Source organism: Giraffa tippelskirchi, chromosome 12 (genome assembly GCF_054371585.1).
Source record: "Giraffa tippelskirchi isolate mGirTip1 chromosome 12, T2T-mGirTip1v1.2.pri, whole genome shotgun sequence".
Classification (NCBI taxonomy): domain Eukaryota; kingdom Metazoa; phylum Chordata; class Mammalia; order Artiodactyla; family Giraffidae; genus Giraffa; species Giraffa tippelskirchi.
Genome location: NC_137286.1, coordinates 60,636,208 through 60,661,333, shown reverse-complemented (window position 1 = coordinate 60,661,333; position 25,126 = coordinate 60,636,208). Strand labels below are relative to the sequence as shown.

Genomic DNA, 25,126 nt, shown 5'->3' with positions numbered 1-25,126 from the left:
GGAGCAGCCTTGCAGGAGGGCATCAGCTGTGGGCCTTGCCTACCCCTTCCAGCCCAGGGTCCAATTCTGCACGGTCCGAGGGGCTCAGGGCTGCGGCAGAGGCTGGTTTACCTGCCTGGTGATGCTTGAACATTTAGGCAGAGAAAGGCCATTCCCAAGTGGAAGAATGACTCTCTCTGTGATCTTTGACGGTTCAAATAGTTGCATGAAGGGACACCAGGAGGCCGTAGGTGCACCACAGTCACTCCCTGCCCCTCCCTGGGCACGTCCTCTCCCCGCCCAGCAGAGCACATCGGGTCAACTACAGACAAGGGGAGTGAGCTGCAGAGTGGCGGGGGGCGGTGGGGGGGGCTCGAAAAAGCATAAGTGCCCTGAGAACTCACAAGCTGCTGTTTTCGAGGGTGGCCTTTCTCTCACCCACCCACCCCTGTCCCCCCCGCATTGCTGTCTGTCTCCCCACCACCCTTGTCCAACACCCAGTGAGCTCACTGCCCAGGGGAGCCTGCAGCTGGGGCAGGGGTGGGTTCTTCACCCAGACCCTGCAGATCCGTCCTGCAGTCCAAGGGAATAAGTCAAGTGAGTTGGCTCCATGTAAAACTTTTCTGCCATCAAATTTTGGAAACCCTTGCCACGGTTGACTGACAACGTGTATTTGTAGATGATAGAGTTGAGTGAAAAATCACCAAATGAAAACTTTCTTCAAAGTTATAGTCCACCCCCCTTTTCCCCAGTCTTTTTGCTATGCACTGAAAACATAAAACTAGGATATTATAAATAACTTTACATTTAACTTGGAAAAAATTTAAAATATAGAGAAACTTACAGGATAACACTCCCCTATTCCCTCCAACGAGAATTTTATGTGTATTGTGTTTTCTGCAGGTACCCACTTCCTTCTTACCCCCTTTGTTGTTGTTCAATTGCTAATTCATGTCCCTTTGCTGCTCCATGGACTGCAGCACACCAGGCCTCCCCGTCCTTCACCATCTCCCGGCATTTGCTCAAGCTCATGTCCGTTGAGTTGGTGCCCTTCTCCTCCCTAATGCAGGATGGTCTCATCTCCCCTCCACTCTCACTTTCCAGGATCACTGCCCTTTGTGCTCTGGCTTCAGTGAGCATGTCCCTTCTTCAGGCTGGTGGTGAGCTTCTAAAACCTCCCCACATCACAGGGGCGTCTCCCGTCCCACTGGAGATGAGCTTTTGCAACTCTGAGCAGTATTGTCTCCAGTACTGTGGGTGGGTCTGTAGCACTGACACGGTAAAGAAAGCACTGCCGTGGGGTGGGGGGGAGGGGGGAGGGGGGGCAGAGCCGATGCCAGGAGCCGTGCCGAGCACAGCACCCCTGGGAAAGGCTCCTAGGTGTGCAACTGCTGGGTCAAAGGGCATGAGTATCTCAAAGCCATTTCAGACATACCGACAAGTTGTTTTTCAGACAGATGTGTGAATTTACATGCTCACCAGTAAGGTATGACCAACCTTCAGCAGTTTCCACTATTATGTTTGAAAAAAAGTTTGCCAATAGGATAAGAAAAAGGTATCTTGCAGATTGAATTTATATTTCTTTGCATTATTAGAAAGTTCAAATGTTAAAAAATATTCCTTGCCTATTTTACGACTGAGATTTTAGTATTTTTTCCCACTGATGTGTAAAAGTCTCTGAGATAAAAGATAATAATTTCTAATTTTCCCTATTTGTTTAAAAGATTTTTGAGAGTCTGCTGAGAAAGTAAATATTGATGGGAAAATGGGATTTGTTTATATATATATATATCTGATGAGCATTTCGATTTGTTTTATGTCTACATTTATATCCTTTAACAGTAAGAGGGCTTTATTTTCACGATAGGCAGTATGCCTGTATTTCCTGGTCTTTTGAGAGTGTGACATTCCCCAGAAGCATGTGTGACATCGCGATGCTGTCTGTGCCCATGAAGGAGTTGGAAAACTATGTGTGTGCTAAGTCACTTTAGTTGCGTCTGATTCTTTGCGACCCTACGGACTGTAGCCTGCCAGGCTCCTCTGTCCATGGGATTTCCCAGGCAAGAACACTGGAGTGGGCTGGCATTTCCTTCTCCAGGGATCTTCTGGCCCCGGGGATGGAACCTGTGTCTTTCATGTCTCCTGCTATGTGCTGTCATGTGAACCAGAGGGCCCAGCCCCTCCCTATCAACTCCTCCCTTTGTTCCTTTGCAGAGTGCATGTCACAGCCCATGTGCTCATCACCCAGCTTCAGTAACTTCACTCTATGGCCATGTCACTTCATCTCTGCCCCCATGCATGTTTTTCTCTCCCCAGATTCTCATGAAGCAACTCCCCCCAAAGCATCTTTCTATCTAATGTTTATCTGCATTTATCTCTAAAAAATTATTAGGAAAAAAAAATAGGAACCTACCCACAGTGCATGACCGCACCTAAGAAGAGACACTAATTCCTTAATATCGTGAACGTCCGGCGTTCCAACTTCCCTAATTCTCTCATCAATGTTTCCACAGTTTACCTGAATCAGTAGTGAAAGAAAGCACACCTTTCCCCTGATTCTTATGTCTCTAAGTCTTTTGATAGGCTTCCCTTCCCTTTCTCGCTCTCTCCGAGCAGGCCACGTGAAAACACGGCGGTGCCCTGTGGAGTTCCCGCAGCCCGGGGCAGCAGCAGCTTATCCCCCTGCTCCCCATCTTGAGTCTCCGTTAGGTTTCATCTGATTTCTTGGGCTAGACTGCGTCCTCATTAGGATGTGTGCTTCTCTTGGGAGGCATACAATGTCGGGATCTCGGTCCCTCTGTGATCGTTAATGGTCACTGCCGACGTCCGTTACTTCAACAGGGATTACAAAATGCTGCCCTTCTAATTCCAGTATTTTTCTCCATTTACTAGCTTCATTTACCCTAAAAAGAAAAACTTCCTCCTATCATCTCTTTTGCTAGCTACCCTGGGGCACAGCTCGCAAAGAAAAGGTAAAATAAAACCTTGATTCTTTCCACATAGACTGGTTTTTGAAATATTAAGTTTGTTCCCTAGGAGCCTCCGATGATGATAAATGAGGAGTTTTTTATATTAAAAAATCTTTTTAATTACTATTTTTATTAAGTAGCATTAGAAACTTGCGAACTTAATTTGATGTGTCTCAGTTTATTGCAGATATTTATTCTTGCCGAGGCTTGTTGCCCTATCTTTGGCCTGTGGGCACCTCTTCAGGTTGGGGCCTGAGGCCATTTGATCTATCCTCACCGTCTCTGATGGCCTCCTTGTTTTCAGAGTGTCAATGTTTCAGGCCTACTTCCTCCCCCAGATCTGGAGTCAGTCACCTCTCCATCAAGCCTTGGTTCCCCTTGGCCCTTGGAGAGGACCATCTGCATCCTAGGGGGTCTAACTGGCATTTGGTCAGTCATTGTTTCTAGCCCTTTTCAATGGGCAGAGCTAGGAAATATGAGTTCACTATTCTTAAAGGTAAAATACTCACAAATCTATCCAATTTAAATTTAGAACTACAGGAGTTTTATTTAACCTATTTTTTATATTTTACATGATAAATATCACAATTTGCAATGCATGGTATCAATACAATTACTCATTAACTTTACCCTATAGTTATAAGCAATGCCTTAAAATAGCAACACTACCACCACCATTATAATTACTGACTGTGTGTGTGTGTATATATATACACACATATATATATGTATTTTTAACTCAGATATGGATATATATGTATATACTGTTTACATATATACTTTTCATTTTTTTTTTTTTTTTTTAGGGCATGGTTTCTCAGAGCATGTCTTATGTCAGAACGCTCGGTCACAGTGGCATAAAACCTGATGAAAACCTTACCAACAGTGACCTAAGTAAAATGGCAAAGTCCTTTTCATTTATTTCATTGCATCTTAGCTTTGCTTCATCTAAGCCTTACCAGATTTGCACATATTTGCACTAGGCTTCCTGGAAAACTACTCATGCCATGAAAGGCTCTCTTGCTCCTGAAGGTGTCACACTAGGTAGGTGGGAGAGGCCAGGACTGAAGCATCTCACATAGCATGTGCTTTTCTGCAAAGTCTCTGATGCTATCTTTCCAAATCCCTGGCCTCGCTGTCCTTCTCCTTGAATGAATATGAAACCCTCTCCCCGAGGCCCTTGTCCTTCCTGCCCCATCACTAAGAAGAGATGCGCCTGGAAGTTGGGAGGGAGGCAGCGTGAATCCTTATATTGGGGCGCCCTTTCTGCTTGACCGGGGGCCCCTTCCCTCCTCTCTACTCAGCACCTCCCACTAGCACCTTCCTCTCTTCCTGGCCCACAGCATCATTTACTTTCTCTGCCATCGAGCTGCAAGTCACTCCCATCTTAAAACATAACCCTCCCTTGACCCCTGCCCCTCATGTCCCGGGCAGACACCACATTTTCTCTACTTCTCTTATTCACAAACCCACATGTGCTTGTCTGTATGCATGTGGGCTGCTTTCTCTCTTAAGCAGACGCCATCAGGATTTCAACTCACCATTCACTAAACGTCTCTCATCATGGTCATCCGCAACCGCTCCCCACGTCCGCCGCTGCCCCCCACTCTGACAGCAGCAGGTTACGGGAAGCCTCGGATGTTACCTGGACTCCTCCTTGCCTTCCCAGAACACCACCGTGTACTCCTGGCCCTGGGATGAGAAGAAAGACGTCTGCTTCCCGCAGGGCAGTTGGTACATGAAGGTCGCAAAGGTCGGGTCCTTCATCTGGCTCACCACCGCCAGGGCCAGTGGTCGCTGAGGGAGAGAGGCCAGCAAGGTCACGAGTGAGGGTCACTTACAACCAAATGGGTGCCCACTCTGTCCTCAAAACTAAGGGTTTTAAACCAGGAAGAAGTAGAATCTGCTTATTCAGGACGCAACCAAAACAAGAAGCCAAAACAACTTCAGATACCAGAAATAAACCCCTCCAGGCATCTGGGTCACCGTCGTCCATGGCAACTCAAAATCAGGTGGTCAGGTTAGCATAAGCTCTGATATTCCAACCCCTGTGCCCAGGGATGCACCGTCATAGAAAGAATTTTTCTCAGACCTCATTTACTCTCAATAACCAAATCTAATTTGATCAATGAGTTTTAACTCTGAAACCATTGATCTCTTCCAAAAACTAGCTTCAAAATGATAATATGACTCCTGCTTCTCACGAGCAAACTTTCTTCCCATTGTTTTAAAAAGAGATATGTACATTCTCACCGCTCTTGCCTGGGGGCTATACTGCTATAAAGGGGTTGGTTTGCTGTATGTGCATGATGACGTAACATAAAAGTTGGGGAGGAAAAGAGACTTCGTTTTTCCTGAGAGTGACATCACACAAAAGAATGAACTGGGTGTGTCAGACTAATACACATCTCTTCGTAAAAGAGATGAGCAGAGAAGAACCCACTTGTTTTAGACCCTCAGTGAAGGGTGGGCAGGCAACCACACAGGTGCGCTCTGGAGACCCATAGCCTCCACCAGGCCCCCAGGCTCTGGGACCCCAGGTACCTTCTCGGGCTTCGTGTCCCAGCACTCCATCATGAGCGCCTGGAGTCGATGGAACTGCACTTCCTCCGGCTGACCCAGAACTGGACGGATGCCCTTGGACAGTTTCTTGGCGATTTGAAGCTGGTGCTGGCCCAGTGCGGGCCGCTGTCCTGACAGCAACTCGTAGAGCACCATCCCATAGGAGAACATGTCTACCTGGGCAGAGAGGCAAGCCAAATCAGACACCCTGCCCTGGCCCAGCTCATCTTGCAAGCTGGCCCTGACAGAGAGGGAGCGGGGAGACACACTACAGAAGGAAAACGTGGGTTCTGCCCAAGGGAAGACAATCATCAGTTTCACCAATCCACCCACCTTTTTCTACCTGTTCAAACATTCTGCCAACCATCTGACCTTCCATGATTCTGTCCCCTAATCCATCTATCTTCCAGTTCCTTTTTCCCTTCCTTCCTCCCTCCCACCTTTCTATCCATCCATCCATCCACCCCCACACATGATCACCTGCTCTTCTTCACATTTATCTGTCCATCTTTCAATGTATCCATATATGCATCCCTTTGGCTGTCCTACCCATTTACCCATCCATCTTCCCAAGCTTCCTTCCTTCCATCCATCCACTAAACACATAATGAAAACCTGGTGTCAAGCACTGCATAAAGGTTTGAAGGATGCCATGGTACTTTCCCTTTATCAAAACAAGGCAGGAAAATGCAAACCCTTGGTTTAACATGCTTGATAGTAGGAGTACGTGCAAATCACAAAAAAGAGGAAAGTCTCCCAGATCACAACATCTTGATTCATCTAAATGTCATGAAAAATCCCCTAAAGGAGAGAGTGACACAGGTCTCCATAAGGATCAAGAAATAACCTTTTAGCAGGAGAATGGCTAAGATAGGCCTGAGCGTTTTCAATGTGAAGATTCTGTTATAAATTTAGTTATGAGGTGCTTTGCCACCTGCTACGAAGAAGCTTATTTCTGTCACTTTGATTTGCTTTTTCTATCTTGGTTAATAGCCATGGTGCTGAGTTAACATGCTTGGGTCATTCTTGAAGCCATCAGTCAACGACTCGTCTGCAAGTCACCAGATAATGAGAAATTATAGACAAGAGGAGTTTCACTGCTGAATGATTAATTAGCCAGGGCCAGCACTAGATGTAAGACGAGCACTGTCAGATACTTTGAAGTTGTCTGTGTACCTGCACCTACCAAACAGTCCTCAGGGAAGAAAGCATCGCCTCAGTCACGGCTGGCCATGCGGCCGTCTAGGAGGCCCTGCTGGACCTGCCGGAATCACTCTCTTCTCTTGGCTTTAGTGACGCTGCCTTTTGATTTGACCAGGAGCCTTTACTATTCTTATCTGTCCGTCCCTCACAAGCCACTGCGAGGCTGGTCCTCTGCCCCCCTTTTGCATATCTAACTGGCAGAACTGGGACCCAAATCAGGACGCATCTCTGTCTTGGACTTTTTGGCCACCGTGCACAGCCCCCACTACGCTTCTGAACTGAGGTTTGAGAATTCTGAGGTTGGGTCACCGTTCTGCAGCTAAGAAGTCACTCTTGACGTTTCTAGGTGGACACAGGCCTCTGTGCCCTTCTGGTCCATTCCAGGGCCTCCCGGTCGAGCACGGGAGAGGCAAGATGTGTGCCTTAGGGCGTGTAGAGCCCAGAGCTGCAGGTGCCCCTGGGACCAGGCCATCCTGGGCCAGGGCACTGCCGTGGGCTGGTCCGTACCTTCTCGTCATACACGATGCGAGGCCGGATCTCCGGGGCCTGGTAGCCGGGAGTGCCCTCCACGCCAAGGGCGCCCTCGTGGAATGACTGCCGGGAGATGCCGTAGTCGGACAGCTTGATGTTGATGTGCTCCTTGATGTCCAGAGACCAGACCAGGATGTTGTCTGACTTCAGGTCACAGAAGATGATGTTTTTCTTGTGCAGGTAGGCCAGGCCAGAGGCTATCTGATAGGCTATTTTTTGGGTGAGCATATGTCCCAGGGGCATAAAGGAGGAATCTTCACAAAGAAAAAAATATCAAACTATTATCATAACAACCCTTCTTTTCTTACCTCTGTCTTCCCCAATATTTTATATTCTATGGATGCATTCTCATTATTCTCCAGGCTGGGTGCCAGAAGAGACAGAGGGCGACCTTCTTAAGATTATTTAGGTTTAGAAATGCTTGTTGTGAGTGCTTCATTCATGGTATCTCATGCCTGCGGTGGTTGGTGGTTTTACTAAAAAAAGCCAGGATTCAAAATTCCTAGAGTTCACCTCAGGCCAAGATTGCTATAATGTCAAGGAGTGAGTTGCAGGTATAAGAACTCCATTAAAAAAAAAAAATCTCTTCCGTTGAGGGAGAAATAATTAATTTTATTTGATTCATTTTAATTGCATTTTTTCTTCCTGAGTTCAAAGACAGCTATCTCTTTCCCTCTGTCAGTTCTTTGGAATTTAGTTACCCATTTCTTAGGGTAAGTATTCTAAAGTTTTGTTAAAAAAATAATGTAGGATAAAACTGACTGCAGGGCCTCAGATGTTTAACTGTGGTGGATGGACACGGTGCCCTGTGGGCAAAGAGAGACTTAAGCGGCCGCTGGCTTCCCAGGCTCTGATGCTTGGAGCTGCCTCTTTTGATGGTCTCACTGCCCTCCAAGCTGGGGCTATTACCTCCTTTTAAGGATGAGTAAATGAAGCAACTTCCCAGATTATGGCAGAGAACCTGGACTCAGAACACGGTTCTGTCTGACTCCAAACAGCAAGCTCCTCCTGCCGTGCCAATGCCACTGCCTGGCACTTAGGCCTGGAGAAGCTCTCCTGTTTTCACTGGGTGTGGTACACAAGACTCAGGCAGCTGCGTCCGGCCCAAGCTGGCTCCCTGGGCCCTGTACTGCCCGCCACGGGCCCTTGGGCCTGCCAGGGGCCGGGCCGGGCCAGGCCCCCGGCAGCCTCCCGTGGAAGATTCTAGGTGCAGCACGTACCTCTGGCGTTCTCGGACAGCACGGTGTTGAGGCTGCCCAGCGGGGCGAGCTCCAGCGCGAAGCAGAGCGGGTGGACGCTGATGCCGATGAGGGACACGATGCAGGGGTGCTGCAGAGCATGCAGCATGCTGGCCTCCTGCCGGAACTCCGAGAAGTTCCTCATGGCGTCGGTGGCCCGCAGGTGCCTCAGCATGGTATCTGCGGGGAGAGCTTGGCCGTCAGTGCCGCCCGGGGTGGGGGCCCTGCCAGGCTCGGAGACGCCTCTCAGGGACTCCCGGGGCCAGGACTTGCATCTCCAGGGACTGCAGTATTGTCACCCAGAATCGGATGCCAAATGGGGGCACTCCCAAGGCATCCAGGCTGGTATCAAGCCCCCTCCTCGGGCGCTGTTCTTGTCAGGTGCTACACTCGGTGTTCCGGACCCTCTGATGGAGGGCTGCACACCCCCACCCTCGTCACCCACTCTGCTGGCCCTCCTCCAGGCCTGCTGTTCGCTGCCTAAGGCTCTCAGCTGCATCTTTTCCCAAACCTGCATTCCTGAGGGTCACCCAGAGCCTGGCAAGGAACCAAGCCCCCACCACTCATCTGCAAGGATGCTGGGGGCATGGTCACTGCTGCCCACCTTACCCCTGCCAGGGGCCAGGGCCGTGGAAGGCAGAGCAGACTACTGCCTTCCTCTTGGCCAGAAGGAAAACCACAGGGCAGTCATGGGCCTGTGACAGGTCATCTCAGGCCAAAGAAGGAGCGTCTAGGGGCAGTGGTGGGCTCCGCCATAACGTTCTCCCAATGCCCTCACAATGCATCCCACGTGGAAGGCGTTTGCCTGAGCCCCCAAAGGGTCTTTTCCACCCATCGGTCACCCGCCAGGCTGTGGCCAGCCCTGAGGTCACTGAGCAGTACCCACCCGGTCCTGCTTGTCCTCTTGGGTCCCCATCTGTCCCTCCCCTGTTCAGATTTTAAAATCAGGAATCATTGGACATGGAAGTTTAAACAGCAGAAAGAAACTCTTGGCAGTTAAAATGGATCAATTGTGCCAGATGTATGTGTGTGCCAGACAAATTTGTTTTTGAGTGTAAAAGTTGTTTTTCACATTGGGCCTTTAAACCATTAATAATGTATTTTTGACTATGGCTGAAGTCTCTGCCCCAGTTTAGTGAACAGCCAGCCTTTCTCCTGACTCCCGATGTTACCTGTGTTGTGTGCCAGCCTCTCACATACATGCAGGCTCTCTCTGTTCCCAACAGGCCCAGCCGTGCCCGGGAGTGCCCTGCCCTGATGCCTAGAGCCTGGGAAGTCAGGACGTCTGCCGGGCAAGCCTCTCCTCATTGTCTTCCACTGTGGAGTTTTCCTGGCTGTTCTTGGGTTTTTGTCATTTCACATGCATTTTCTTTTTCTTTCAGATTTAATTTATTTATTTGGCCCTGCTGCACGGCACGCAGGATCTTAGTTCCCCGACTGGGAATCGAACCCCTGCCCGCTACAGTGGAAACACAAAGTCTTAACCACTGGACCACCAGGGAAGTTCCCACGTGAATTTTAGAATCAGTCAGATTTCTCTCTTTCTCTCTCTCTCTCTCACACACACACTGCTGGAATTTAGATGAGAACTAAATTGAATGATATCTATTAATTATTTCTCAATACTTGGTGGCTTAATGGCTGCCATGGAAGGCGTTGTCTAATAGGTCATTGTTGCCAAATTTGATGTTGAGCTCACATCTAGCAACTTGATCAAACTCTTACTGGCTCTGACGCTTGTTAATAGTCTCTTAGATTCACATCCTCTTCACATGTCTACAGTTTTGCCTCTTCCTTTCTAATCTCTTTCTTCATATTGTTCCACGATTCTAATTTTTCTACCAAGAGTGTAAATTCCTTTTGTGATCATGACAATAACCATGCTAAGCCAGGGGCCATGAGAAATGCAACAGCCAGCGGCTGGAAGGTAGAAGGCCTCCACGTGCTTGCCTTTGGTGGGCATTAGGTGGCGGTAGGTGGCTCTGGAACACCTCTGAGCTGCACACGATGTGTGGACAAGGGCGGGAGGGGAGGGCGTGAGGGAGAAGATGCCCACGATGGCTTCCCAATCCATTAATCTGGAGCGCCCATCATCCTTCCTTTAGTAACTGCGTGCGGGGGGTGTCCCCAGGGTGAGCCCACGATGCCTTTCCAATCCATTAATCTGGAGCGCCCACCATCCTTCCTTTAGTAACTGCGTGCGGGGGGTGTCCCCAGGGTGAGCCCACGATGGCTTCGCAATCCATTAATCTGGAGCACCCACCATCCTTCCTTTAGTAACTGCGTGCGGGGGGTCCTCAGGGTGAGCCCACGATGGCTTCCCAATCCATTAATCTGGAGCGCCCACCATCCTTCCTTTAGTAACTGCATGGGGGGTCCCCAGGGTGAGCCCACGATGGCTTCCCAATCCATTAATCTGGAGCGCCCACCATCCTTCCTTTAGTAACTGCATGGGGGGTCCCCAGGGTGAGCCCACGATGCCTTCCCAATCCATTAATCTGGAGCGCCCACCATCCTTCCCTTAGTAACTGTGTGGGGAGTCCCCAGGGTGAGCCCACGACGGCTTCCCAATCCATTAATCTGGAGCGCCCACCATCCTTCCCTTAGTAACTGCGTGTGGGGGGTCCCCAGGGTGAGCCCATGATGGCTTCCCAATCCATTAATCTGGAGCGCCCACCATCTTTCCCTTAGTAACTGCGTGCGGGGGGGGTCCCCAGGGCGAGGGGTCCACTTGAGGTCTGTGTGCCCATCATGCAGGCACTGTGCTGGACATGCAACAGATGGAAATTGTAAGGACGGCCCACGCTCTTGGCGGCTCATGTCAGACAAGAAAGTCACCTCCGAAAGCAATTTCTAGGCTGTGCTCAGCCTGATCCTCAGTCCTGGCCCATGTCTCACCAGGCATAAAGCAGGACCACCCCCAGCGCCCACACTGGCATCACCCCCCTCCTCCGCTGTCTGTGTGGCCTTGGGCATCTAGGGTGGTACAGGTTTGGACCAAGGGAAGACATGTCTGAAAAGAAACGACCCAAGGCCCTGTTTACCTGCAGGGGCATTTGCAAAGTTCTTGAATTTCTTGATCTGGAATCGCTTCACAGCCACAGGCTGGCCTTGGTACCTGGCCCGGTAGATGACGGTGCCACTCCCGCCTTGGCCCAGGACAGCGCTCTCATCCTCGCTGTGCTCCAGCTTGCTGTTCTCCAAGAAGAGCCTGCCAGAAACACCGTGTATGTGCTGGGGGTCAGAACAGACCTCCCTCCTGCCCCGTGGTTCCCCCAGAGATGCCCGCCGGAGCTAGAGGCAGGCCCTGGGTGGGGCAGGCGCAAGAATGTGCTTGGCTATCAGTTCCCACTGAGCAAAGTCAGGGCTCAAAGCCACCTGGTGGTGGGGATCAGACAGATCTGGGATAAATCCCAGCTCTGGGCAGGTCACTTAGCCTCAACAAGCCTTGGTCTCTTCTGGAAAGTGGATTCATAACAGGAGTGGTCTCAGAGGTGGGAACGTTGACTGGTACAGGACAAAGCTTCCAAAGGTGGTGGACACAGAAAAAGAACTCCTGTGGACCTTTTCCTCCAGAAGGCTCTATGCTTTGAGAGCTAGTATCTATCTGAAATTGCATTTATTTATTGCTAGGTTAGTTGACTCATTTCTTATTATTAAGCCGGTAATTATATAAATGGCTTCTGGTCAGTGTGGCTACTGTCCCCACAACTGATGGCTAGGATTCCACCCAAAGGCAGAGATTTTAGACCTTCCCACTTGTTGGTATGTTATAATCCTAGGTAGAAGAGAGACTTCTGTTGCAAGTACTGCAAGTCACTCCTGGGAGGGAGGGAAAGCGGGATGGGGGAGGGAGGAAGGGAGGGTGGCGAGCGAGCACCCCAATGTCCTCCCATCTCAGGGTCCCCCCGGCCCTGCAGAGGTCCCCAGGTCTTTCTCCTCAGCTATCTCCGCCAGGTGCCTCTGCCGGAGCTCTCCTGACCGAACAGACCAACTCCTTCTGCCCCCATCCCCATCACCAGGCAGTCACTGCCCACGCCTTCCAGGAACAGATTGTGCAGCAGCTGAGTCTCTGCACAGCTCGACCACATCACATTCCAGGCAGAGGCAACTGTACCCACTGCAGACCTTGGTGATGCAGCTTAAGATGAACCGGGATGTTCTCCAAATGCCCACCCCAAAACCACCTGCTCAGGAAGTGTGGGTCCTTGGGAGCCTCCTGAGACAGGGAACAGTGGGAATGCTGGAGATCCCTCGGGGCCTTCTGTCAGGACTCCTAAATAGGAACATAGGACAAGGCTCTGTGGAGCCAGACTGTCCCTGCCTGCACCTGCCCAAACTCCCAGCTGGGGAGTGTGAAGCTTTGAGGTCATGGTGGGACATCAGCTGAAGTTTCCAGAGAGTCTCTGCTGGATTGTGAATCCTGTTCAGATTCTTGGGTTTTTCAACTCCCAGCCAAGTACTTTGGTTTAAGAACCATGCTACAGCTTGTAATTAGATCCAAGCCAACAGGAGCAACCAACCTGGCTTTCCAGATTCCATGCAGTAGATTCCAGAGCCCAGATCCAGTGGGGGCATAAAACATAAAAGGCTCAGCAAATAAATGAAAATGCTAAAATTTGGGGCTGCTTAATTGGGCACCTCATCATGAAATTTGATTCATACATATATAAAACTCTGTATGTGGTCTCCGAGAAGTGATGACCCTCATGTTAAAGATCTAGGAATAAAGGGAAGTTATTTCACAGAAGAGTAGTATTTAATTTTCATTTCCACCAATGAGGTAACTGGGGAATATGAAGAAGAACCATGGAGGAAATTTTTCCAATGAAGTGATTTCTTAGTTTAATAGACTCATCCAGAAGCATGTTTTGGAGTCACAATTCTGCAGTATCAGAGTACTCTACACACATTTTCTTGGGTCAGGGAAACAATTTGGAAAAAATGATGATACAAATATTCTTACACCCCCAAGTTTAATTTTCTTTAAATCAGATAAAGCAATTCTTTGAATAAGAACACAACTCCGAAACACTCCCCAAACACTGCTAACCACCAAGGTCAAACTGTTTCCAGGGAGACCAAATCATGGCTTCTGGTTTCCATGACTACTTGGATTCTGTGGTGGCTTCCTGTAGGATGGGACCACAAAGTGTTTTCTCTTGTCTCCAGCATTATCTCCCCAGTTATTATCTTAGATTAGCACAGGTAGACTCATCTTTAGGAACAGATTCACGGGATCTAAATGCTCAGCACCAGAGCATCAGTAAGAAGTCATCATTTGCCAAGAAAGGAAAAGGAGGTGGTAGGACTGGGAGCACTTCCTTCTTGGACACCAATGGATGTTTGTCTTCTATTCCTTGATCTGGCGGCAAAGGAGGAGTCAGAGAGGAGGGCCAGCTCAACAGGAAAGAGTGCCAGTGAAAGTGAGGGTGAGATGGGGTGGGGGCCCCCAAGGTGACTTTGCCTGTGTGCCTCACAGAGTGACAGCCTGGCTCCCTTTAGGCAGCCTAGGCCAGGAACCTAGAAGTGACCCGGGGCTGGGTGGGAAGCAGCAGGTCTGCGTGTCAGCATCGTGGCCTACCTGGCCGGGAAGTCGGTCATGAACAGCTCGGGGACCAGCTCCTGCAGAGGCACCGGGAGGTCCGGATGCCTGGGGCAGGAGAGGACGTCCCGCTCGATGGCTGTCAGCACGCAGTCCTCCATGTCGAAGTACTGCACGTCCTCTGACCTCTCACTGGGGTCGCTGTGCTGAGCCCAGGAGGCCTCGCAGACCGGGCAGGGCACATACTGCTCCATCAGTGGGGTCCCGTCACTTTCCGTGGCCGTCAGGGCTAAAGAGGGATGGAGCAGGCGTCAGCTCACCTGAAGGCAGCTGCAGGTGGGCCCCTGAGCAGCCCCTGTACCCCCGGCTGGGTGGGCCTTGCACAGGAGGGGGCTCTGTCTACCCTGGCCTGAGCCCCCAGGAGAGGCTGAAACATGGCTGCCACACTCTGGCTGCTTTCGGAGGGCACTATCCTCAATCCTGAAAGACACTCACAGGGAAGGGCCAGGGATGCACTGGACGGTCGCCAAGGGGTGCAGACCCTGAGCTAGCTGGCCGAGGAGGTGCTGAGAGTTTGGGGATCCCTGTGCAGGACGCTGCAGGCTGGGTCTGAGCTACGCCACACTCGAATGACCAAGCCACAGTCAGTAAGGAGCTGTTCTTAAAATTACCTTCTCTTAGGCCCCTTTCTATGCCTTTCTCCTTGTAGGTCACCTTTCCCATCAACACCCAAAGGACACCAGACCCTGGCGTCCAGAGCATGCCCAGCCCAGTTTCTTAAGTCTTTCCTCTGATGCTCTCCTGGGAAGCCAGCTCAGGAGCCCAGAGGACTGGACCGGCAGGCCAGTGGGGGTGCTCAGACCTCAGGCCCACTCTCTGCTCTCTCGGCCTCTAGCCTTCCAGCGCTCACAGGGAAGAAGTGGCCTGGTTTTGCTCAAACGGCCTCCTCCACGCAGGATGCCCCGCAGTGGGTTTGTCTCCAGCTCAGTAACAAAACAAACAGAGAAGCTCAACGGCTCTGCTTCAGAAAGTATTTTCTTTGGGTGGACTGTCAGTGAAGAGACTGATCAAAGGGGCTGTAGAGGGCTCCGTGGGTGGCTGATCACTGCTGGGACTTGGGGGTTTGGGGTAGGCATGGAAGGACAATGGGGGCTCTTGGCAGCTGTTTGTGGTGCCCTCCCTCCCACCCCCGCACAAGGGCAGTTTCGGGTTCCCCTCTGGATTGCAACAGCTTTGTCCTCACCATGTAAACAAGACCATGTGAGGCTCCTATCGATGGTCCTCCTAGACCATGTGCGGTACCCGGGGCATTCTTCCTACACACTGCGGTGCCAGGGCCCAGGTACCACCTCCAGGTCAACATCTTCCCCCTGGCACCTCCACCTATGTCTGCAGCTGGACCCCCAGGGCTCAGGACTCCACCAGAGGGCTGCTAGGACCCCTCTGGTTTCCTTGGGCTGAATCCCAGTGGGATTTCTGTTCTCCAAATGAGCCCCACCCCAATTTATAAAGAAATACTACCATGAGCCAAGACCTGGTTCAAGAATGCTTTCTTACCGGGAAACCACTGATCGATCAAGGAGTTGACATGGTCTGTGATAAAAGCCATTGCCGAGAAGTCCCTTATTTCTGATTGGCACACGATTTTTATTCCTCCACTTTTTTTCTTTTTCCAGTTCACATCTGAGGATTCCACACTGGAACCCAGAAACAAAAAGAGGTCCATTGTAATTGGCTGTGAAGGGCCTTGGGATAAGCTCTTTGCCTCCAAGGTGAGGGTATGACTCCAGGAGACCGCTCCTCCGGAACCCTGGGCAAAACTGTCTGGGGAGGTCCTGAGTCCGTGTACTTGCGTGCATGACCCTGCCTTGCCCCCCTGCTGTCCCCAAATGATGAGGTGGACACGAGGACCTTGCCATAAGGGGTGCTCAGGCTGATCTCTGACCCTTGGATGTGACCCTGGGGAAGGGTTTCCCATCTGAGCCATAGGGTTTTCATCCACCAAGTGATGACTGAACACTTTCAGTGGGAGCATCTACCTGAAAGCCCCAGGCACCAAGCATGGCCCAAATCAAGCCCTCACAGTAGTTACTTTCCCCCTCTCCTCACAGAGCTGAAAAAATATTTTGAAAAACTCACTCTAAGTATGAAATAATCTTCTGTATACTAAATTAAACCTGATTAAAAATCAGTTATTAACCTGTTGAGCTGACTTTTTCTCTCCCTCTCTCTCTTCCCCACCATCAAAAAAAAAAAGAAAATAAGAGAGAGAGAATAGGAAAAATGTACTGTTATCATGGGATGTGGTCTGGGGACAGTGTCTTCTCTTAGGACAAGGTGCCCGCTCTTGGATGACGCAGAGTTGCATGGTGAGGACCCCGCTCAGTGACCGGGTGCTGGGTGCTCCGACCCTTAGCTCAGGGGCCGCCCACTTCCCTCCCACTGGGGCTCGGTCCCCACACCCTCCCTGGCCTTTCCTGTTCTGACAGCAGAGAGGAGGAGACGTGAGGAGATGGGGACCCTCTCGGACATTTGCTAGGGGGCCTTCCTACTTCCAGCAAGCTTCTGTGATGTGCAGGCCTTGGGAACGGGGCTCTGCACCAGGCGGACAGGCATCCAGTGGCGGCTCCTCTGGGGGCCGTTTCCAGGGCGCCACGGAGGCCCAGTCAGGTGAGCCCCCTCATGCACCTACCTGAGGTAGCCCCCATCAAAAGTGACCAGGAGCCCTTCCTGCCAATAGATGGTCTGATTCCTTTTCACTCTGAATGTGCTGCAACGATTTCTCTGGTTTCCTGTAAAACTATAGATGGTGACTTTCCTGTGCCTGCTTTTAGTATTCTTCCTGTTCTCAAACAGCTGAAAGACAGAGAAAAGACCCTGCTTGAGCATTCTGGGCTCCGTGCTGGCCCTGGGCAGAGCTGTGCGGAGGCTGCTCTGGGCCCATCTGGACAAAGGACACCGCCCGTCTTCCCACCCGCGGGCCCTCCAAACCCTCATCTTGCTGCCAAATGAAATGCTGCATCATCTGAGGGAGTCTCCAGGATACTCTGGGAACACATTTTCCCTAAAACACTGAAAACAGGCCTTTCTTTTCCCTCCCTGATTTTACCAGCAAAAAGTTACCTTAGAAAACGTGGGAAATACAGAGAAACACGAGAGAAAACACAAACACCAATTTAACACATAGATCATGAAAATTTCGGTGTACCTTATTCTAGGTTTTTTCCTATCTACCTGTAATGTTTATAAAACAGCTGAGGCCATATTTTGGAACTCGGCATTTGTAAATTTCTAATTGTGCATACTTTTAAAGACTTTGTTTTTCCTGTCTGATTAAAAACTCCTACAATTCATTTTTGTAAATCTCAATATTTTATTAAGTAATTTGTTGAGTCATTCTCTTCTTTGGACTTTTAGGTTGGTTCCAGTCTTTTGCTCTTCCAGATAAGCCAAATGAACATGAAAAAAGCACAGGGCCTTCTCTGATTTCAAATGACTGCTATAGTTCAGATTTATAGCGGTAGGATTACTGGGTCAAAGGGCTTGAAGGTCTTCAGGCTCTGGATTCCTAGTGACGAATCGCTTGCAGGGTGACTAAGCTGTACGTCCACTCACCATGATGTGTGAACTTCCCTGACTGTGGGGCTGGCTGTCAGCTCTCTGCTAATTTGATAGGTGAAAAGGAGTATATTATCCATGCTTGAATCTGCATACCTTTGATTACTTCTGAGACTGAATTCGGAGCGAGGGATGCTGCTGTGAAGGGCGCCCACCCGGCCAGCCGCTGAGCCCCCTTGGGAGCTCGGGCCTCACAAGATGCTGCTCGGGGTGGCCTCCCACTTAGAACACGGCAGGAAGCAGAGTTCAAAGGGAGGGAGGGTGACCGAGCAGGAACACGGGGAGAGCCGGCCCTGCGCCCACTCCTTCCGTCTGTCAGTGTCCCCAACTGGGTTGCTAACAAGCCTCCTTCCTGCTAACATGAGCTGTGAGAGGTTTTGGTACTTTCAGGATCTTGCATTTACTTTTGAACATTTCAGTAAAATGGGAAGATCAAAGAATATCTCTATTTAATAAGCAGGAAGTTTAACTCCATAAGGGCCTTATAACTTGAACACAGCAAAAGCAAACTCATACTGAGTTTACTGTCAATTATTCAACAATCCTGGCTTCTGTCAGGGGTTCTCACACGGCGAAGTAGGTTGGACTTCTCTGGAAGGCTGAGAAACAGAGGCCTGAGTTCTATTCTGGTGTTTCTGATGCAGCGGGTTTGGAGCAGGCCTGAGGGCTTCTCTGATAGCTCAGTTGCTAAAGAATCTGCCTGCAGTGCAGGAGACCCCGGTTTGACTCCTGGGTTGGGAAGATCCCCTGGAGAAGGGATAGGCTACCCACTCCAGTATTCTTGGGCTTCCCTTGCGGCTCAGCTGGTAAAGAATCCTTCTGCAATGTGGGAGAACTGGGTTCGATCCCTGGATTGGGTAGATCCCCTGGAGAAGGGAAAGGCTACCCACTCCAGTATTCTAGCCTGGAGAATTCCATGGACTGTATAGTCTATGGGGTCGCAAAGAGTCAGACACAACTGAGTGACTTTCAGTACAGATTCACTTTGAGAATCTGGACTTCTAACAAGTTCCCAAGGGAGGCTGATTCAGCTGGCCCAGGAACCCCACTTTGAGAACCACGGCTCTGGCCAACTACCACTTCCGTATTATTGTCCTGCATGAAATGAACATTGACTGATAGCCAAGATCTCCTCCAACAACCCCAAGTGAACTCCCCGAAAAGAACTCCTTCGGTCAGGTCCTTCCTCCTCCCAGACCAAGTTACAGTTCTATGCCGGTGGTTCTCAAGCCTGACTGGACAGCAGGGCTGCCTGGAGAGCTTTAAAAAACGATCCCTGTGAGCCACACCCTCAGATTCTGACTTGTTGCTCTGTGTTTATTAAGAGCTCCCCAGGGGAGTTCAGTCACAACCTGAATGGCAGAACCATGGTTCTCCCGGCGTCATCCCCGACCAGCAGCATATTCAAGGTCAGTGTTTGGATAAGCAGACTCTGAGTCCCGGTCCACAGCCACAGAGCCGGGGAATGTGGACGTCAGTAAGACTGGAACCACTGCTCCTCATGGGACAGTCCGTCCAAGCCAGCTAGGTGCTGATTTGGCGTTCACAGAATGATTCAAGTGGGTCTGTGGCCCACAGGAGAGAAGGCAGCCACGCCGTTCCAGCCTCCAGACCCTTTGCCAGCAGTTCTGCTGCAGGAAAGGGTCTTCGGTCAGGCTCCTCCAGCAAAGGGTATCTCCCTCGCCCCTCACTCCCACCAGGACAGAGCTGCGGGTGCTTGGTCTGCAAGCAAACACTGCAGAAAATGCACCTACCTGGAGGTCCATCTCAGCCAAGCTGATCAGCATCCGTGCTATAAACCTTTGCCAGAAGCCAACTGGAACGAAGCTCATCTTAAACACTCTCTGAATGGTGTTGGCCGTGGGATGCCGCATGCCGTGGGTGTCCAGGCCGGGTTTGGATGGAAGGAGGTGTGGCAGGAGATAGCTGAAACACCAAACGGAGCTGGTGAGCCAGGGCCTGCAGACAGCCTGGCCTGGGGTGGGCTCTGCTGAAGGCTCAGGTTGCCCGATGCCTTCCTCCCAGGGCCTTTGGAATCATTTTTAGAAAGGGGGTAGTTAATGTAGTGAGCATAAATGCTCCAAGAGAAAATGAAGATAGGCATAGAAAATCAGTTTATCAAAGTCTCTAAGATAGAGACTAGAACATGGCTAAGGGAAGACGTGAAAACATCTGTGGTCATAAACACAGACACAACAAATCACAGTCAATTCTCTGTCAACCGGGTTGTGACTGGGGAGTCACTTAAAATTAACTTCGGATGGTGAAGGAAAAACAAATACAGCTGCACAGTTCTAAGGACAAGATATTGGGGTCAGAGAAATGTCTTTGGCCTTAGAAGCTATTTATTGTTCTTGGCTAGTTAAAACAACACAATTACCTTGAAATTTCGAATAAGGCTCTTTGTGCAAAAGAATGTTTTATAAGAGTACTCTTACTCATAAAAGCACTGAATCACAGTGTCAGTGAGCTGTTCATGACTGTGATCATTTGCAAAAAGCTGAAACGAGGGAGGTCCCTTCAATAATTCCCTGAAAACCAGCATCTTCTGCGTGTCCTGGAGGAGCTAAGGCAGCCTTGGGCAGAGCCTTGGGTGTGTCCTTAAAGGTTTGCCCTCAGTTCCCCTAATACTCTAAAATTCCATCAGCTTAGGTCCTATAAAATGTCTTTAGGACTTTCTGAAAGGAACCCCTGAAAACACTGTGGAAGGAAAATTCAAAGACAGCCTGGTGGTGGAGTACCCAGGGTGTCTTCAGCACATGGCTTAATCCCATTGCCATTCTGCTTCCTTGACGTGGGAAGAGTGAGGATGCCAGCCTTGCAGGGTTAGAGAGGGACAGACAGTGGCTGTGTACGTGAGGTCCAAGAGGGACAGATGGTGAGGTCCAAGGGAGACAGATGGTGAGGTCCAAGGGGGACAGATGGTGAGGTTTCGGTCCTTTTCAGCCATTACAGGTCTTGGCCCAAAGGACCTTGTCAACGACCCCAGCTAGAGTGCCTCTCTCCACAGCCAGGAATTCTCTGGCAGATGCCTTTCAGTTCTGAGAAGTCCTTCTTTATCTCTCTGAGCTCCATCAGGAGGCCCTTGTCAGCGCCCAGTGAGATCTAGCCTGCTTCTTCTGCCTACGTCATGCTCAGCTTGGGCTCGCGGGACCCCCTCCACGGGCTGTGCCCTGGGACTTCCTGACTCTATCTGGCCGGCGTGTCCTGAGGGAGGGGGCGTGCTCTGGGGCTCTGCACCCAGCTGCCCAAGGACGCGGCCCACACAGCACGTGTTCAATATTTTTGAAGGTACAGACGACTTAAAAGCCAGCATGGCAAGTGAAGAGGCGTAAACTGATTGGCAAAGGAAGCCCTTCTCAAAGTGAGCGGAGCCCTGGGCAAAACCACTGGCATGGGTTGAGAACAGCCACTAACAGGACAGGGCTGTCCCAGGGCGTGAGCTCGGGGAATTATGAGGCAAGTTCTTCATGTGCCTGCTGAGTATAAAGCCATGAAGACCTGGGCACTGCACGGGGTTTGCACTACGGTGGAGCCAGTGCATGATACGTCCCCGAGGTTGTCTCAGCAGTTGGGTGGGAGCCTTCCCCGAGTGCTGAGAGCCAGCGCTTCCCCACCTGGAAGAAGCACAAACACTCAGAAGTGTCGAGAGGTTTATAAACGCCCTGAAGGTTTTCCCAGGGACTGCAGGTTGAAAGCCATGCGCTAAAAGGGGCAGCAAATGCCTTTGTTTTCGTTGACCATGTAACAGCTTATGGTGCAAAGAGCTGAAACTCCTTGTCTCTGGGGTACAAAGGACCCATTATACCTACACTTAGAGGTAGGTATAATGCTCAGACACTCGTGACTTTAGATGGAACTAGACACCACTGGCTATGAGTACTTAACGCAAGGGTAGTAATAATAGCACTGATAATCCTTGATGTCCCTGAAGCTCAAAGGTGCAGGAGATAAGTTTCATAGTTCACATGTACTCCCTGATTTAATCCTCACACTGACTATAATACTAGTAGGTGATAGTATTATTTCCATTTTACATATGAGGGAAAAAAGAGGCAGTTGCTTTTACAGAGGGAGAGTATTTCCGCATTCCTCTAACCTGTTGATAAAATAATCAGAAAACTCAAATTCCAGCAGTGCTGTAAACTCACAGGCTGCTTTACCAGGGGCCAAAGTCAGGACACACCTGAGCCAGGACGTGAGGGGTCATGTGGATTCTGAATTCCTCTTTGGGGTTTCTCTTTTTAGGACTCACTCTTGGTCCCCGTGGGGCTGAAGCAGGAAGGACTGAGGCCCCTCCCATAGTCATTAGACCAAGTGGAAATCTGGGTGACCTCAGGCAGAGACGGCCCAGGGTTGGCTCCCAAGAGACCCAGTATGTGCTGATGGAATTGTTTGGCTGGCCAGAGAGGGGCCAGGCCAGCCCCCTGAGAGTCCAGAGGGTGATCCCCGGAGCTCCAGGGTTAAGGGGCCAGGTGGTGCTGTGTTCTACGACAGGCATCAAAAGGGTCTGGGGATTTGGCATCCTAGCCACTGCCTCACGGCCAACATTAGCATCAGACCCAGGAAATGGCTGAAACTGAAGTTAGAGCAAGGAGGCCCTGAGAACCAAGCCAGAGCGTCGTTAGATTGAACCCACATGCCCTTAGAGTCCCTGCCCTCCCTGCATTTTAAACTGGGCTGTAGAGTTAGCATGCACACTTTTCTACCTACTCCATTTTTATTCATCAAATAACCAATCAACTGCCCAAAGCATGAACTCCCCAAAGTTACTTTTAAGGTCCATTGCCATGCTTACATGTTTTCCTATGCCTTTCCAATAAATGGATTTCTCTGAACCCCCTAACAGAGACACTCAAGGCACAGGGAGGAGTGGCCAGCTGGGCACCGGCTGAGCCCGACCACCCTGCCCCAGCCCAGGCAGGCAGGCCACTGTGAGGGCCCATCCTTGGAAACCTTGTCAGACCACCAGGGGCCCGGCCCTAATTGCTTCCTGCAGGGAGCGACCTGCTGGGCCCAGTCCGTAGCCTCACCTGTCATTGGCAACGGGCAGGGCGATCTCAAATTTGGCCAGGAACTGGAAATACTGCTCTTCTGTCTGCTTCGTGAAGCCAGTGCCAACCAGCAGCATCCGAAGGTCCTCCGCCCTGATCACCCCGTTCTTGGCCACCGACCGAGAGCCCTTGATGTTGAAGATCCTCTGCAGACATTCGGCCAGCCAGATGGGGTCGAGGAAGTAGAGGTTCCTCAGGCCGTGGCTGGTGTCCGGGAAGTGCAGCAGGGAGCCCGTTTCGATGAGGAAGCTGATGGCTGCCGGGGAGGGGAGGACGGGGCAGCGTCAAACAAAGGGCAGAAGGGGCTGGGGGTGACCTCCTCCTAGGGGGGCCAGGCCACAGATCCTCCTTAGGAAGCAGCAGTGCTCCCAATACACAGGACCCTTCGCAGCAGTCAGCTGCCTCCTCACATGTTCTCAAGAGGCCAACGTACTGACCTCCATAATTCATGCATTCCACCTTTGCAAATCTGCTTACGCGTTAAAATGGATTTGCGACCCCAAATCGATAGCTGAAGTCTTTGCTGTCATTTGCAGACGTGCACACAGCAGTGAAAAATCTGGGTGCCCCTCCCCAGGACCCTGCCATGGCTGTGCCTGCTGGCACCCAGCTGAGCCCTTGCTGCCCGCCCACTGGTCCGCCTTCCTGGCCCACCCACCAGACTGCAGGTCCTCATAGTCCTGGATGTCGCTGCCGGGCATCTGGTCCACCAGCTGCTCCAGCTGCCGGTCCGTCAGGTACTGCACGTCGTCGCTCAGGCTGCGGCGCTGCTGCTCCGCCAGCACGGCCTCCTGGAGGCTCAAGTAGCTCCTGGGGATCTGGGGCGGGAGGGCAAGGCTGGGCCCTCAGGGCTCGGGGACACCTGCCCGCCTTCTGAGCACTGGGCAGGCAGGCTGTCTCTGCCTCAGCCCCCTCCCTTCCCCTAGAAACCGCTCACACAGGGGCCGCAGAGCTGGACCCACAGCGTGCACAGCACGTGTGCTTCAGGGCAGGGAGGGAGAGGGAGATGCCGGATGCCCTGACAGGTGGAGAGTAGGCCCTTCTGGCTTCCAGGGGTGAGGGGAACCCACCAGCATCCTGCTTCCAGGGGTGAGGGGGACCCACCAGCCTCCCCGCTTCCAGGGGGTGAGGGAGACCCACCAGCCTCCCAGCGAGTCGCTGGCAGCCGATGGTGCTGCCCACGTCCTTCATGCTGCACGTGACCTGGAAAATGAGCTGCCGCAGCCCTTCCTGACCTTCCAGGCTCTTACAAGAGAGTTCGCTGTGGGTACAAAAATGAAGCGTGCGCACTCACCACACTCCCCCTCCCCCTGACCAGCACTGCAGGCTCTCTGTTTTCCCAAAGGTTCCACCCCAAATACTGGCAAGTTGAGAAAGCTCATGGCGGACAGACACAGAAGCTTACTGAGGCCTGACATGGTGCAGGGTGCGGTGCCTCAGTCAGTCTTTCCAGTGTGCCCATCCCACCCCCCCACGGCACGCTCGCCCATTCTATGCCCTAGAGACAACTCAGACCCAACGGGAGGACCAGGGTCACGCCTGGGGTCTGTTCTTGCTCAGTGATCAACAATGTGGTGGGTGGTGTTTAAGCTTCTGTCTCCTGGTGCCACGGGGGCTGTGCGCACAGCGCTGAGCCTAGCGGCGGGGAGACTCGGATGGGAAGTTCAGAAAGCGTCTCCGGGCCCTGCCCTGTGGGTCCTCAGGTAGCACCTCACCTTCCCCAGGCCCAGCTGCCACACTTAACGCTGGACGGGGCCCCAGAGGAGCAAAGCCCGCACTCAGGAGCCCCCTGTGGGCAGAGCAGCTATCTCTGGAGAGACGGACAGCAAGGGGTGGGCAGCCACAGCCTCGAGAGAGGCTGGGCGCACAGGATGCCGTGGGACACTCACTGCAGGTGTTTAAACGTGATGTCTGGGAAGCCGGTGGCCCTGGACCCGGAGGGCGAGCGGCAGAGGGCCAGCACGTAGGCACGCAGAGTGGCGATCCTCTCCACGCGGAATTTGGTTTCAATTAAGTCCAGGTGTGTTCCCACCACCAGCACCACGGCGTTTGGGGCCTTGGCCTGCAAGGGAGAGTCTGGGCTGAGGACGGAAAGTCCCCTGGGCGGCGGGTATGTCAACCCTGGATGCCCACGGCCCTCAGCCGTCGCCCTGCCACAGCCCCCGTACTGCTCTCTGTAAACCTCGAGGGCCTGCTGCACGCTGGGGTGTGTGTGAGGGCCCACGGCTCCTCCCCAGGGTCTCCACCTCTGATCCCTTCAGACTGCACCCCATCTCCTGGCCCACATCACCTTTCCACTGCAGGAGGAGAGCCCTGTCCCCCTCCTGGGCCCAAGATGCGGGGCTCTTCCACCGAAGGAAGCAGCAAAGGACAAGGGCACCGTCAACCGTGTAGCAGAGGAGGGGCAGGAGGCTGTGTTTCACGGTG

General features: G+C 51.6%; 1 protein-coding gene and 1 long non-coding RNA gene across 4 annotated transcripts in view; one reads left to right on the top strand and one right to left on the bottom strand.

Annotated features, from left to right (window-relative positions):
- LRRK1 (leucine rich repeat kinase 1) overlaps positions 1 to 25,126 on the bottom strand; it is a 134,091-nt gene that overhangs the window by 10,110 nt on the left and 98,855 nt on the right. For 2 of the 3 annotated variants that reach the window (XM_081551385.1, XM_081551386.1), the window contains exons 17-29: positions 24,589 to 24,761; positions 23,840 to 23,960; positions 23,358 to 23,517; positions 22,679 to 22,955; positions 19,400 to 19,571; positions 16,720 to 16,883; positions 15,585 to 15,724; positions 14,067 to 14,316; positions 11,527 to 11,693; positions 8,465 to 8,662; positions 7,221 to 7,498; positions 5,493 to 5,687; positions 4,594 to 4,745 (exon numbers count right to left, since the gene is read on the bottom strand). In XM_081551385.1, coding sequence (XP_081407511.1) covers positions 4,594 to 4,745; positions 5,493 to 5,687; positions 7,221 to 7,498; positions 8,465 to 8,662; positions 11,527 to 11,693; positions 14,067 to 14,316; positions 15,585 to 15,724; positions 16,720 to 16,883; positions 19,400 to 19,571; positions 22,679 to 22,955; positions 23,358 to 23,517; positions 23,840 to 23,960; positions 24,589 to 24,761 — 2,447 coding nt within the window. The remainder of the gene's footprint in view (positions 1 to 4,593; positions 4,746 to 5,492; positions 5,688 to 7,220; positions 7,499 to 8,464; positions 8,663 to 11,526; positions 11,694 to 14,066; positions 14,317 to 15,584; positions 15,725 to 16,719; positions 16,884 to 19,399; positions 19,572 to 22,678; positions 22,956 to 23,357; positions 23,518 to 23,839; positions 23,961 to 24,588; positions 24,762 to 25,126) is intronic. The other variant, XM_081551387.1, reaches the window with a different exon arrangement.
- On the top strand, positions 13,604 to 15,040 carry LOC145530295 (uncharacterized). The gene is made up of 2 exons (XR_014071642.1): positions 13,604 to 14,363; positions 14,737 to 15,040. It is a non-coding gene; the product is annotated as an uncharacterized LOC145530295 (long non-coding RNA).